This window comes from Balaenoptera physalus (genome assembly GCF_965194825.1).
Source record: "Balaenoptera physalus genome assembly, chromosome: 20".
NCBI classification, from domain to species: Eukaryota; Metazoa; Chordata; class Mammalia; order Artiodactyla; family Balaenopteridae; genus Balaenoptera; species Balaenoptera physalus.
The window spans coordinates 42,034,160-42,050,548 of record NC_138901.1 but is presented as its reverse complement, the minus strand read 5'-3'; the positions used below and the strand labels follow the sequence as shown (position 1 = coordinate 42,050,548).

Sequence of the window (16,389 nt, the reverse complement as noted above, 5' to 3'; positions counted from 1 at the left end):
GCTATGACTCAGGAGAGATGGCAAAGTGCTTTGCATCCATTCTCCTCGGACCTTCATGTCAAACTTGTAAGGGAGATTCCACCCCATTACAGAGAAGAAAAGAGGGGCTTAGGGGCTGCCACAGCTGAATTGAGAGATGGGCTTTCCAGGTCTCCTGACTCCACATCCAGTGCTCCTGGGTTTTGACTTTATGATTTTTTTCCTTTGTGCAGGCAGACATTTCCTATTTTTATATAGTTAAATTATCAGTCTTTTCTTTTATGGCTTCTTTACGACTTCGAAAGGTCTTCCTCACTCAAGAGAATATTTAAAATTCTATCTTTCCTTCTTCTAGCACTAGGGTTTCAGTTTTTACATTTAATCTTTGGTCTATCTGAAATTTATTTTGATTTAAGTTGTATAAATAGGATTCCAATATATATATTTTTCAGGTGGCTAAATGGTTATCCTTGCACATGTGGGAATGTATTTATAGGATATAACATATAAGGGAAAAATCCACCTTTTCTACACTGTTTTGAAATGTCACCCTTATCATATATTAAGTTCCTGACTTATTTGGGTCTATTTCTGAACTTTTTGTTCTGGTCTATTGATCTGTCTGTTCATGTAGAGTTGGGTTTTAATGAAAAAAGAGAAAAAGATATACAATAACAAAACAGGATATGATAGGGAAAGAGTATACAGATTCTAAAAAGAACCAAATGAAATTTTTAAAATGAAAAATAATTATTGAAATTAAAAACTTAATAGTCAAGTTAAACAGAAGACATCTGAATTCACAGATTAATCTTGACATCATAAAGCAAAATACTGTAACCAGACATTATGGGCCTCCAGCTAAGCAGTATGTTTGCAAAAAATTTGAAACTGAATCTGATCAGATTTCTAGCTCTATTACCAGCTCATAGGAAATACAAGGGACTGAGGAGCACATTAAATGATACCATGGGGACAGAATCAGCAAACTCTTGACTATGTGAAAATTCACAGAACAAACAAACCAGTTACTTTAATATATAAACTTCAAAGGGGGGAAAAAAAGAGGAAGAGGAAATCTAAAAATTAAAAGAGATTGAAGAACTACGACCAAAGGACATAAGAGGACCATGTTTGCACCCTGATTAGAACAAATCAGTTCTACAAAAACGTTTCTGAAACATTCAGGGAAATAGAACATGGGCTGACAAATCTGATGATATAAAAGGATAAGTTAATATTTCTTAAGTGCGGTAATAGTATTTTGGAGTTATATATATATATATATATATATATATTTTTTTTTTAAGGTTTTTAATTTTTTTTGGCCACTCTGTGTGGCATGAGGGATCTTCGTTCCCCGACCAGTTTGAACCTCTGCCCACTACAGTGGAAGCACGGAGTCTTAACCATTGGACCACCAAGGAAGTCCCTGGAGTTATATATTTTTAAAGTCTTTATATTTTAAAGATAAACAGTAAAATATTTGTAGACAAAACAATATGATTCTTGGATTTGATTTAAAATAATCCAGGACTTCCCTGTGGTGCAGTGGTTAAGACTCCGCCTGCCAATGCAGGGGACATGAGTTGGAGCCCTCGTCCAGGAAGATCCCACATGCCGCGGAGCAACTAAGCCCGTGCGCCACAACTACTGAGCCTGCGCTCCAGAGCCCACGAGCCACAGCTACTGAAGCCCATGCGCCTAGAGCCCGTGCTCTGCAACAAGAGAAGCCACCGCAATGAGAAGCCCGCGCACCGCAACGAAGACCCAATGCAGCCATAAATAAATAAATAAATAAATAAATTTATATATTAAAAAACCCTCCTTTAAAAAAAAATAAGGTACTGTCTGGAAGTGATCACATTCTTTTCACACTTTATATATCATGTCTGGCTTAACTGTTTTATGCAGTTGTCCAGAAATTTTTTAAAATTGTGATAACTCATAAAACTTACCATCTTAACTATTTTTAAGTGCACAGTAGTGTTAATTATATTCATTGTTGTGCAACTGATCTCCAGAACTGTCATCTTGCAAAACTGAAACTCTACACCCATTAAGCAGCCTCTCCCCATTTTCCTCCCCCCCCAAGCCTTGACAACCACTCTTCTACTTTCTGATTCCCCTAGATAGCTCATGTAAGTGGAACCATCCAGTATTTACTTGCTCTCCTCTCCCTTTTGTGACTGGCTTATATCAGTCAGCATAATGCCCTCAAAGTTCATCCATGTTGTAGCATGCATCAGAATTTCCTTCCTGTTTAAGGCTGAAGAATATTCCATTGTATGTATGTACCACATTTTTATCCATTTTTTATCCGTTCATCCATTGATGGACATTTGGGTTACTTCCACCTTTTGGCTATTGCGAATAATGCTGCTATGAACGTGGGTGTACATATGATCATGACAATGGCTTTAACAAAGCTTTAAATAAAATGCTGCGTAAGTACCAAGAAGTGGCAACTCAAGCTTTAAGGGAAAGCTTCCCTTGTCCTTTCAGCTTGATGAAGGAGATTTTATGCAAGAAATGGCATTCCATACAACAGAGGAAATAGCATGTTCAAAGTCATGGAGATGTAAAAGGAAAAAAATTTAAATTCAGTATCACCAGGGAATTCCCTGGTGGTCCAGCGGTTAGGACTCCATGCTTTCACTGTGGAGGGCCTGGGTTCAATCCCTGGTTGGGGAACTAAGATCCCGCAAGCCGCACAGTGCAGACAAAAAAAAAAAAAAATTCATTATCACCAAAGGTGGCAGGTGATGAAGTCAGTGCTGACTATTCCAAGTGCAGGTGGGATTTTGTCTAAATGTTGATCAATTTTCTTTGTAATCTTTTAAAATCTCGTTTCATTTCCTGTAACTAACTGTTTTGAGTGCTTCAGATTCATGCTGTTTCATGGTGGATTTTTAAAAAGACCTAATGGGACCCTGCCATTCATATGAGGAAATAAAACACAAAGAGGCTTATAATGACATATCTCAAATTCCTACTGTTGAGAGGCAGGGCTTGAACCCTAACCCACACCCAGGGTTTTCTCCATTGTCACCAGCAGAACTTCACCAGGTCTCATCACCCATTCTCAGCCTTTTAGAGTTCGAAGACTAGGGAAAAGAGTGGTGTAATTAATTCTGTAAAGACCAGAAAGTCCCCTGCATTAATGCAGTGCTTATCTTTTCCAAAGTACTTTCACGAGCACCATCTCCAGATGCTGTTACCATGTGTCTTCTCTGCCACACATCTCACTTTTGTTGAACAAGAACACTGTTGTTCTAGTTCCGACAGTTTCTCTCACTGTTCTCTAATAAAAAGTCTGTGATGTTTCAACAATCCCAAGTCCCAACCAAAAGTGAGCACAACTAAATTGGAAACAGATACACTATGAATGCAGGAACACTATATTTATTAAGTCAATAATTCATTTTTAGCAATACAAGTACAGAATATATCACAATGCTGGTTACAAACATACTTAGTATGGTTTAATGGTTACAAATAATGGTGGGCACTACAAGTTTGTGATAAGGATGACACGAAAGGTCATTCTGACACAATGAAGAATTAATTGCCTTTAAAAAATCTATCAATGACCTTAGATATTTCTATAGAAATTACTGTGGCACTATTAGTGGGGATTTTCATGTAAAGAATTGATAATGATTTGCTTTTGTTTCATTAAGAGATTTTTGAGTCTATTAAACTAAAATCCCCTGTTGCTTAGTAAAGTATAAAAATAGTACTGACCTGGTAATATTTAGTAAAACATAGCATTCATTCACATCATAAAAGTGGAACTAAATTGAAAAGTTTTAGTTACCATGGCAACATATCTTCCCATAAAAGAAATCTACAGAAATGAGTAATGTTACACAAATGGTACCTGCAAAGTTATTTAGTGATCCAACACTTGTGCACCACAAACCAAGGTTTCTAGATACCTATATATAGCATATATTTTTAATCTTAAATTTTACTTTTAAAAAAAATGTGCACTTCAAAAAACTCACTAAGGCCACTCATGCTATAGATGCCTAGGACTGTAATTAAAGAATAGCATTATTTTTAAAAATGCCAAAGCACACTCCTTCAGATCACCAACAGGGTAAAACCAGTTTTCTGCCTAAAACATTCCTGAGATTTGTGGACAACTACTAGTGTTCAAGCTGGAGATTAATTCAAATGTTAGATAAAAAAAGGAATTTTCTAGCAAGAACTGAGGTCCTCCAAAGCCAAGAGGTGAAATATACATGTTAATTCTTAAAGCAAAAATAAAACTCTTAAAGACGTTTTTACTTATAAATAAGTATTTTTCCAGTAGTAACTTTGCCATCCAGAAAAAGAACAGTTTGGAAGCAGCAAGGCTACAAATTCAGGGGAAAAAAAACAACAAAACTGAGTAGCAGTTAATACAGGTATCCTCTGCGTTCTGAAAGTTCACTTTATGCTACTTTGCTTTTATGAAAGACCTATATTAGCACCTGTTTTCGCTAACCGAAAAAAATCCAAAAGGATCTTCACTTTTACGAAAAAAGGTGAAAAGCAAAAATAGCATTCAGTGCTTGTTTTGCAGACAGCTGTTACAGAGGCAGTGGCACCCTGGCCAAGAGTGGCACTGCCAAGCTCCTCCCCTAGAACTACGCTCAGTATCTCAGCTTCAAGCCACAACTGTGCGAGTTTCTGTGCTTTATCTCAATTTATTTTGTGCATCCATTAGCAAGACATGTCCTAAGGTAACTGCCTCTCTGCTGTTCACCTGTTTTTGGCTTAAAGAGGTTTCATGGGAACGCTCTACTTTTGGATAGCGGTGAAAGCCTCTACCTGCTACTCAGCAAACCATTCTTTCAATCTGTAAAGTATGGCCAAAAGCTTCAATCATGTTCTAGGCATGTGTTTACTGTTCAGCATTCTGTCTGCACTATAAGCCGCCAAATGGCACTCTCGTTATTTATGATTGCAGCCACTGGACCTAGTTTCCACAATATTATGAACCCTTCTCTAACAGGCTAAGAACAAAGGTCTTTGTCAAATCTTTCATTTTCACAAGTGAAAGCACACCTGTGTGGGGATTACCCCAAAGCAATAATGAGTTCATTTTTTGCTGAACAGAGACAGAAATTTGATGATAATAAGGGTCCTAATGCGTTGGGCAAAGTCAGCTTTGGGGACCCATAAAAATTATGGTCTAAAAAACCCAACCCGCTCTCCTAAACTGAACGCTGGAGTGACCGACCACCTGTGTGGCTCACGAATGTTACAGGGCTCCCTGATGCACCCAACTTGAGTAGCACCAAACTTTAGGAAAAAAACTGGGTAAGAGAGAAACATTGAAAGCCAGGAAAGGATGAGACCAAAGGCCCCTTATTTAATATTACTTTGCTGAACTTCCAGAAAAATCTTTTAAGTTGGTCTAGGATTTCTTACACACAACCCCACCATATATAAAAAGTTTGTTCAAGCAATTGGCTATTGTGAGGTAATTTTATTCTTTTGAGATTTTTTCTAACCCCCAAAATCATGATGATATTTACCTCTCTAACTTATCCTAAACATCCCTACTGAAAGGATAAATCCCACACTTAAAAATTAGGGTATTATTCTTCATTAAAACCAGAAACAACAGCACATTAAGTTACATCACTAACAGAAACTGGCAATCTCTCTTCTCAACCTAGAGTGTCTGCATTAAGTCAAAGTATATGGATTTACAGAAAACTACATTAAAGCAGTGGCAATAAGGGGGAACGACCAATAATGACTTTTTTTTTTTTTAAGAAAAACTGGCTGCCATTTAATATTATCACCCTGTGAACCTAGGCTTCTAAATATCATATTTTATCACTGAGTGTGAGCTAAGTTGAGTTCAAACTGAATTAGAGAAGATGAGGCCTTAAGTCATTTGCTTGATTTTATCCTAGGAAATGCTATATGTGCACAAAACCAAAAATATAGATTAAAAAAAAAACTTCATATGAAAACATAAGTTTCAAAATATTTATTGAAAAACAATTTACCATGACATTCCTATACCACAAACATACCACAGGACTCTAAATAACCAACAAAAGTATACAAAGCCTATCCTTAAAGTATCTTTGGAGGTATTAAATATATAGGCCCATGAGGATAGAGCTGAGTAACTTAAAAATGTTAGTCCTTGGTCACACGGACTATTTGGTAATTAATAAAGAGGTGCCTCTTGGCATTAGATTGTAATAAACTGGAAGGGGGAGGTGCAGGTGTGCCAATGTACTCTTTTCAAAATTAAAAATAATCCAATTTGAGGATTAAACCCAGGTTTCAAAATCACATAGCTATAATCTTAAGGTCTGGGCTTGCTTCATCTTTAGGTACCTCCCCTAGTCATCGCCCACTTGGGGACTTAAAAACACTGGCTCATAACTAACAAGACGGCAAATAAAAGTTTTAAACAAGGCTGTATTTAGGAAGTCCAAAAAAGTGTTTAAAATCAAATTTATCTGAAATCTCCAATTACTTTTTCTGTAGTCAATGTGGTGGACAGCTTAGATTTTTTCTCCCTCCCACCCCAAGGTGCCTGTTAAAAGAAAACCAAAATTCAGCACACATCCACTCACCCACAGACCACTCCCAGCATTAGCCAGGAGCAACATCTCTAACAGCCAAGTCATGAACCCCTGAAAATAGGGGGGAAAACCCTGATTCTTAACTATAGAGGCACCAAATAGGCCACTATAATAAGAACTGAGGTAACAGCAAAAGACCTTTTTTGTTTCTTGGATTGCTACATGTCACAACTTCTCAAATTTGAATATTACCTCGACATTAAATAACCTGACTGGCTTAAAAAAAAAAATCAAAACCCAATAAACAGAAAGACAAGTTAGTGAAATAGATATATCATTAGGGGAATCTTTCCACTTGACTCTTGAATTTCAAATAAAATGACCTAGTTGCACTATTATTTACCATAAACATGAAGGATTTCTAAGAAGACTTGCTGTTTTTCGGAATTCATTTTTCCATTAATCCCCATAAACCACACAGTAACCTATAATTCCCATCTGGACATGAGCTATTTCATGACTCTTAGCCAATATACTTGCTAACTGTGTTGCTTATTAGGGTAACATTTAAAATGAGGGAGATGGCTGCAGCAGATATTTATAGACTTGCTTATGGCATTGCCATCTGTGTACCTTGACTAAAATATGCCACTGAAATTGCCAAATTTCCCTAGTTTGGTGTCTATTACATGAATATAATTTTTGCATGATCACTTTTCATTATACATCTAAATGAAATAATTCTACTGATAAAAGTATAGGCAGGGGCTAAAATAATAATCTAAAGCCTCTGGTCCAAATAACCCCTTTCTACATTAGGCTGGTCCTTTTCAGATCCTCCTGGTCCTGTTAGCAAATGCTATGAGAGCATCTTGCATTTTTGTACCCCAAAAAAACACAACAAAACCAAAACAACCAAAGAGTTAAAACTGCTGGTTTATCAGCTTTCCTGTTACTTACAGATCAACACTGGTCCAGTTCAGATGAATCTGACAGTCCTTCCCTTGTAATAGAGCTCTGGAGTGGTTGTATCCACTTCTCTGGGTAAGGTAGCCAAACCTAAGTCTGGATGTCCCTCTTCTATTAGTATTTGTGTTAACTTTTCTATACTGCATATAAAGATTTTCCCCATAAAATTTCTTTACAATACAGTATTGAATACCTCCTCAAGGAAGAATTATATGTTAAAAAGTTGTTAAAATCATCCTTACATAATAAGAATGCAACTCTTTTAAACTCTTAAATAGTTTTATTTAGGGGTTCTTTTTTTCTTTCAGGCTTTCTGCAAAATGAATTATTTTTTAAAAAGAAAAAAAAATTCCTGTTGTTTGTTCTACTAGGTTGAAAATATGGGCCAGATTACTTATACATGCGGTACATGCTGAATATAACTGAATATATGCTTATTCCTACGGACACTCTGCAAGATAGGGATCACCCAAATAGGGTCAATGGACTGGACCAGTGTTTCAATGCAAATTCCAGCCCCAAAAAACAACATGGTTTTGATTTCACAGTATGAATTCCCTGGAATCTGGGAAAAGGTAAATTAGTTAACTGAGGTCCTCCCTCAGCAGCTCGGTCCCTCAACATTCTGAGAAATCAGGAAGGACTGCACCACTTCTTCAGTGGACTGGGGGCTGGTGTTGACATCTTCAAGAGCATCGGTCACTGAATACTGCCGATCTCGCAACCGGTTCCAGTTAGACAGAACATTGTGATATTCAAACACTTTCTCGTAATTTCCAACGGAGTTGTAAAGTTTAATGAGACCTCGGTAATCATATTCTAGTCCACTGTAGCCTTCACCAAAAAGTTTCTTCCCTGAAAGTAAACAGAAAAAGAAAGAAAACTCAAATAAATAATGAAATAACAAGTAGTTTCCACAACGCAAGCTCAGTTCTTTAAAATAAGGTGGCTTCGTTTTATTCCCTTAAAAGGAATAGATTCAATTCTTTTATCAGCATTCACCAACATAGTCCTACCCATAATCTACCTCTAAGACTTAAAAGAGATCTAAAGAATGGCAGCACCTTCAACAGTAGAAAAATACATATGCACAAGGCTATTTATTACAGCACTGTTTATAAGTGCGAAATATTAGAAACAAATGAAGATTTGTTTCAATCAACTATGGAACATCCACTCAACTATGGAACATCCATTCAAGGCATACGATGCAGCTATAAACAGAGGAGGGAGCTCCCAGCTCTTTATGAACTGACACGGAGTCATTTATAGGGTATACTGTTAAGTTAAAAAAAAAAAGCAAAGTACAAAAAAGTACCAAGAGTTTGTCACCTCTTATGTATAAAAGGGAAAATAAAATATTTATGTATCTGAACATTTGTGCAAAAAGATACACAGAAAATATGGGACTTCCAGGATTGAGCAAGGTAATACATTACGGATAATGAGCAATCTCACATACATGGATATATGATTTATTGGCAAAGGTAGCACAGCAGAGGGGAAAGGACAGTCTTTTGAAAAAATGGTCCTGGTCAACTGTATATCCATATGGAGGAAAAAAAGGCGGGAGGTGGGGGGATTTGATCACTACCTTACACTATAAACAAAAATCAATTTCAGGACTGTGGATCTAAATGTGAATGGTAAAATAAAGTTTCCAGAAGATAATCTTCCAAAAGAATATCTTCATGATTTTGGGGTAGGAAAAGATTTCCTAAACAGAATATAAAAAGTGTTAACCATAAAAGAAAAGAGCAATATTTGATTACATTAAAATCTAAGAACTTCTGTTCTTTGAAAGGCACCATTAAGAAATAAGAAGTAGGGACTTTCCTGGTGGCACAGTGGGTAAGACTCCATGCTCCCAATGCAGGGGGCCCGGGTTTGATCCCTGGTTAGGGAACTATATACCACATGCATGCTGCAACCAAGAGTTCGCACACAGACTTCCCTGGTGGTGCAGTGGTTAAGAATCCTCCTGCCAATGCAGGGGACACGGCTTCGAGCCCTGGTCCGGGAAGATCCCACATGCCGCGGAGCAACTTAGCCCATGCACAACTACTGAGCCTGCGCTCTAGAGCCCGCGAGCCACAACTACTGAAGCCCATGTGCCTACAGCCCATGCTCTGCAACGAGAGAAGCCACCTCGATGAGAAGCCCGTGCACCGCAACGAAGAGTAGCCCCCACTTGCCTCAACTAGAGAAAGCCCGCACGCAGCAACAAAGACCCAACGCAGCCAAAAATAAATAAATAAATAAAAATTAAAAAAAAATTTTAAAAGACAGAGTTTGCACACCACAACTAAGGCGCCCGCGTGCCACAACTAAGACCCAGTACAACCAATCAAAAAAGAAAGGGAGGGAGGGAAGAAGAAGCAGTACAGTGAGAGTTATCTGCAACACACTTAACCAACAGATACATCCAAAGTATATAAAGAACTTCTATAAACCAATAAGAAAATGACAGACAAGTCAATATAAAAATGGGGAAGAGTTTTAACAGGCACAACATTCAAATGATGACCACAGTATCTTATTTTGTAATAGGGCTGAACTGAAAACAATTCAAATGTTCCAAATATCTATTAATAGTAGAATGGATTAAATAATGATATACTAATCCAATACAATATTACACGGCACTGGAAATTAACAAGCAACAGTGATATGAACAACACAGATGTATCTCACAATTGATGGTCACCAAAAGAAACCAGGCATATAAAAATATACATTGTATGATTTCATTTATATCAAGTTAAAAAACAGGTACACTGGGTCTATGTTAAAATCAGAAGAAGGGAGAGGATGGGCTGGGGGTAGTGTTTACACAAATATTTAAAAATAACTACTTTTGCCTTTACTTGATGCTCTACTGTCATATTTCTTACTAGTGGCTTCAACATCAATAAATAATCTTTAGCAAAATGTTTCAGATGATTTTTGAGTGGTCCCTGGATATCCTTAGCAGCTCTAAACTCATTTAAGTCTTAATAATAACACTTCCCTATACAACATATAAGACATGTTGATCTCTAATCAACTGACTAAGAAAATTTTAAAGTAACATACCAATTGCTATAGATCGCAAATAAAGTTTCTCAGCATTTTCATACTGATTCATGTCATAATTATATAAAGAAGCCAGATGTCCCACTGAAAGGGCTACTTCATAATCTTCTTGACCAAGAAGTTGCTCTTTAATCTGAATTGCTTTGATGTGCATTTCTTCTGCTTCCTGAAAAATAATTAAGCTGTATTAACCATTAGATTATACTTTTTCTTATGTCAACAATTCTTACCCCATGAGTAAGATTCTTCTAAACGCCAAAGACGTCTTATGGATGGCATAAGGTAATCTGATCAGAGAACACGCTATATTCTTCCAAAAGTTGCCTACGGGAAGCCTTACTGGTTTGGGGAAGCTATGCACATAAGCTGATGAAAGTAATAGTGTCCTATACCAAAATGACAAAAGAAAACCTGTCCTTGTAATAAAAAATTGTTAGAAGAAATTAACATCAAAATATTCTAAAATGAAAATTTCTTCTTTCAGTTAATACACTCCAAAATTTAATTGAACCTTAAGAAACTCTATACTATAGCATGTTATTTTACATAGAAGTACACTTTATTTTATTTTTTGGAGTTTTGACAATTTTTATTCCAACAAACCAAACTCAGGTTAATTGAGGAATGTGTAAACTGATTTTTAGATAAAAATGAATGTCTTAAGCAGCAACTCTCATCCCTTCCTTATTGTGACCCTGTAATGGACAATAATAAGAATCTATAACCCAAAATTCTAAAAGGGAACTAAATTCAGTAAATTTTTATCACTACAATTAATAACACTTGCAATATCTTATATTTCTTGCATACCTACTATGTGTCAGGAATTCTGCTAAGTGCTGTACTTAAATTACTAGCTAAGAGCTATGTTTTAAGTCTAACTATAATAACTGTTTTAGTCTTTATGGTTTGATATATTTATTTTTCTAGGGTCTGTATTTTTGAATTTTATTTATATTTTGACTGTCTTTTTAAAAATTTTTATTTATTTATTTATGATTTTTGGCTGCAGTGGGTCTTCGTTGCTGCGCGTGGGCTTTCTCTAGTTGCAGTGAGCAGGGGCTACTTTGTTGCAGTGTGCGGGCTTCTCATTGCAGTGGCTGCTCTTGTTGCGGAGCACAGGCTCTAGGCGCGCAGGCCTCAGTAGTTGTGGCTCACGGGCTTAGTTGCTCTGCAGCATGTGGGATCTTCCTGGACCAGGGCTTGAACCCGTGTCCCCTGCATTGGCAGGTGGATTCTTAACCACTGCGCCACCAGGGAAGCCCCTGTCGTTTTATACTAGCCATTTTCTCAATTCTTATGTGAAATAATGTAGGAGTATAATAAATGTATACCTTATTATTTAAGATTACTAAAGAAGCATTATTTAAGATTTATTTATTAAGATTATACTTTATTACCTAAGATTATTTAGAGAGAGAAAAATATAGTAAAACGTGCTTCTAACCTTAAATTTTCTCATTGACTGATAAAGTCTTCCAAGGTTTCCATAGTGTTTTGCAGTCTGTACATTAAATTCCCCAAAAGCTTTTTTAGCTAGCTGGAGTGAAGACAGGTGCAAATCATGAGCTTCTTGAAGCAACCTCTGTTCAGTTTCTTTATTATGACAGTCAATTGCAATCTCCTCTAAAATAAGTGCTGAATAAGAAGGCAATAAAATTAGTGCATTTCCAAACCATGTATCAAAGCTAATCAGAACATAAAATTTAAAACTAAATTTTACAAATGTTAGTTGTATATACTTATATATGCTTATGGTTTAGAACCATAAACCATATCCCATACCACAGAACTGGTGAAGATGAAAGTATTCCATTTTAATGAAAAAATACACTTTTGGGGTCATTCTATTATGCACAGTATAATGAATTTCAAATTTAAGAAAAACAATGGTATACAACAAATTATTTTGCAGAATTACTCTCTATTTTACCAGACCTGTTATGCTTTGCTGATGTGAATTTGTTGTTTAAGCAAATACAAGGAAGATAAGAACAAAGAGGCAAATTTTTTAAAGTTGTCAAGGAGTACCTACGCACTGTTGAAAATTTTGAAACCACACTTTGTAAATTATATAACCTTTAACCAAATACAACTAAAAGAACTGGTTTCTCCTAACTCACTTGACCAATCAAACCAGGCAAGAAGATAACTTTAAAGTCCCATTCAAGACCCTCAAATTCCATTTAAAGTCTTAAAAACACATATTCTTTTACCAGGCAATTTTATTTCTAGGAAAACCGTCCATGTGCACAAAAGTAAAAAGAGATTTAGTTCACTGTAGCATTTTTAAAGAACAAAAGGTTAAAAAACAATTTAAAGGTCCAATAAGACAGGTGAGGTTAAGAACATTAGAAAAAAAGATATACACCTACATGTACTGAAATGGGAAAATGTTGATAATATATTAATTGAACAAAGCAGATTATAGAACAAAAAAAAACTATTCACTCATTTCAGCATTTGAAGAAAGAAAAGTCTAAAAAAATATTCACCAAAATGTTGATTCTGGATTGATGAGATTTCAGGTAACTTAATTTTTTCTCTTTTCTAACTTTTAATTTTTGACATTAATCATGTATTACATGCATGACTTTAAAAATACAAACCTAGAGGGGAGGTAAAACCCAGTTCCAGAATTAAGGTAAAAGTTATCCAATATGCATGGAATTACCACATGGGTGACCCAATCATGTTGGCAAAATGAAAGCCTTGGTAGTGATTTGCAGAAGAGTTAATGAGAAAAGAAGAAAGTGGTATGTGGTAAGAGCCTTACAATATTAAGGGTAACCTGATATGAAACTGAGTTTCAGAAGCTTGCATGATAAAACTGAAGGTATAAGAAAAACCCATCTTCAGTTTCCTACCCATGTCACTGCACAGTAATAATCTGTGATTCTTCCATCCTCTCCACAAAAGAAAGGAATAAATGAATGAATGAATGAGTGAAAGGAAAGAGAGGAAAGAAGGTAGGAAAAGGTAAAGAAAGAGGCAAAAGAAATGTATTCTGGCCTATTAACAATGTTATATGAGAGAAGTGAACAACCTTTCATTATGAACCACTGTAAATTCTTAGAGTTCTAGGCAAATACTTTAAATCAGTGAATTGGCTATTTTAGTAATATGCAGTCTAATCCTGAGGAAATAAACAAATACCCGTATTTTATACCATATACCATCGATTTTAAAGTATCAGAGAGTAGACATCTATTATAATTGACAGCAAAAGAAATCTTAAAAAAAAAAAATATATATATATATATAGGAGACTAGACTACAAAGGGTACCTTTCACCCTCTTTGAAGAAGCCAAAAGAAGATGATCTTCAGGTAGGATGTGGGTAATGATACCAATAGCTCTTTCTGCATGAAATCTGCAATACAGATAGATATACTCTGGCATTTCTTTTCTTTTAAGTTACAAATAATTTAAGCATTTTAAAAAATCACAATTTATAATATAATACTGAGAGAATTTCTAAAACTATCTGTGGAAAAGGACCAGTTTTTTGTTTGTTTTAAAGTTCCAATCTTTTGTAGACTGAACTTTTAAACATCCAGTGGATTCCCATCTCCCTCAGAATCAACTGTGAAGTTGCTATCACAGCCTATAAGGCTCAGTATAATATGATCTTTCACTGGGCTACCTCTCTGACCTCATCTCCTACCATTCTCAGAAACAATCCCCTCTTTTCCTTCCAGGCACACAGGAACTGCAGTTTTCTGAACATGTAAAGCACGTGCTCACCTATGACTCCTGCACTCGCTTTACTGTCTCTCTGTAATGGCTGTCCCCTGAATATCCACATGGCTTACCCTCACTGAACTCTTTCCAGACCAGCCTATACAAAAGACCCTAAAAAATCTACCATCATTCTTTAAACTCTTAGCTTACTTTATTCTTCTTCATAGCATGTATTCTCACCTGACATGTTTGGTTATTTGTTCATGGCCCATCTCGTCAAACAGAAGGCAAGCTGTTTGTCTATTTTATCTGCCAATTCCTCTCAAACAACTCCACGCCTTCTATTCCCATCTTCCAGGTAATCATTAATTTTCTCAGATCTGTCTTCCAATTCACTGTCTCTTTAGTTGTGTCTAATCTGCTGTTTAACTTGTCTACTGAGTTGTAATGTCAATGACTATTTTCCAATTCCAGCTATTATAATGTATTTTTATAATAAAAGTGCTTATTAAGATAATTCATACCAACACAATTCACCCATTTAAAGTGTACAATTGAAGGTTTTTAGTATATTACAGAGTTATGTACCCATCACAATTAATTTCAGAATATTTTCATGACCTCAGAAAGAAACCTTGTGCCCTTTAGGAGTCAATTCGTTTTCCTCCAACTCCACCAGCCCTAGGCAACCACCAACTTACTTTCTGTTTCTACATGTTCGCCTGTATCTAGATATTTCATATAAATGAAATTATACAATATGTGGTCCCTTCTAACTGGCTGCTTTCACTTAGCACAACGTTTTAAAGGTTCATTCATGCTGTAGCATGTATCAGTTGTTTTATTTTTATTTTTTAATTGAAGTATAGTTGATTTACAATGTTGTGTTAGTTTCAGGTGTATGGCCAAGTGATTCAGTTATACATACATATATATCTGTTTTTTTTCAGATTCTTTTTCCCTTATAGGTTATTACAAAATACTGAGTATAGTTCCCTCAGTTGTTTTATTTTTAAATCTGCCTTTTTTTCTTCATTTTCCCTCCAAAATATTACTGATTCCTTCTTTTATATCAGCATCAGCACATTTTTTTCTGTAAAGGGCCATACAGTAAATATCTCAGATTATGTGGCTACACTCTGTCCCAACTACTCAACTCTGCTGTTATAGCATAAAAGGAACCATAGACAATACATGAGTGCATGAGCATTGCTATGTTCCAATAAACCTTTATTTTGCCTTCAGGCCATAGTTTGTCATCCCATTTTATATCTTTAAACATTTAAGAAACCTTACTTTATAGTATCAGCCATAAAGTTCTGTTAACTGATACTTTTAGTGTTCTAATCTTGATAATTATGTCTGCTGACTAACCCATGGGGGAAATGTTCCCTTATTTAAATATTTTTTATGATGAGTTCATCTCAGGTACAGCTAGATCTATGGGAAGTCTGTATGGCTTGGACGGAAGGTTAATTATTTCCAAGAGTTTTGCATTTTCTCCTGAAAAGCATCCCAGGAGAACTAGCAGTCCCAAAGTGCTTCTTAATGTTTTCCTCAGTTTGGGGGTTCCTGCATGCATGATGCCCAAACACAACGTAGACATCTATAAATTATAAATTCCCCTATGAGGCTCCTTTTTTTTTCAACTGAGGGCCCAACTTAAGTTGGAGAAATTTCCATGTCACCTCTCTTGCCAGTGGGCAGTTTTTTTCCCTAGTCTACTCTTTCTCCAAGGGTGTAGCCTTGATCTTGGCTTCATGTGAGGGTTTCACTTCTAAGCCACAGCTTCCTATGGGCTAAATGCCTTGTCTCTTAAACCCAGGATTGCTGTTCAACCAAGGTTACAGAAACTTCTAAGCCTTCTAAGCCTTTCCACCCCAGAACACTCATACTGTAGTTCATGCCTACCCTTTTTGGATTTTAGTCCATTACTGGCCCTTGGGGATTTCTTTTCTCTCTTACAAGCTCAGTTATGCATTTAAAAAGATGATTGTTACATTATTCAGTACTTCTGCATGTTATGAGCAAGTTTTTATGTTAAGTCTGTCATTTAACCAGACACTACTGTATTAGTCAAAGAAAAATTACTGAAGGAGACACTTAAAAAATAAGTCATATTCTATATGGAGATATA

The 16,389-nt window shown here is 36.0% G+C and overlaps 1 protein-coding gene across 2 annotated transcripts in view; it reads right to left on the bottom strand.

The window, feature by feature from the left end:
• Nucleotides 1-3,368: 3,368 nt before the first annotated feature.
• APPBP2 (amyloid beta precursor protein binding protein 2) overlaps nucleotides 3,369-16,389 on the bottom strand; it is a 72,762-nt gene continuing 59,741 nt past the window's right edge. For both annotated transcript variants that reach the window (XM_082440025.1, XM_082440024.1), the window contains 4 exons: nucleotides 13,856-13,941; nucleotides 12,016-12,206; nucleotides 10,569-10,734; nucleotides 3,369-8,348 (listed from right to left, as the gene is read on the bottom strand). In XM_082440025.1, the coding sequence (XP_082296151.1) occupies nucleotides 8,095-8,348; nucleotides 10,569-10,734; nucleotides 12,016-12,206; nucleotides 13,856-13,941 (697 nt within the window). In that variant the 3' untranslated portion in view covers nucleotides 3,369-8,094. The remainder of the gene's footprint in view (nucleotides 8,349-10,568; nucleotides 10,735-12,015; nucleotides 12,207-13,855; nucleotides 13,942-16,389) is intronic.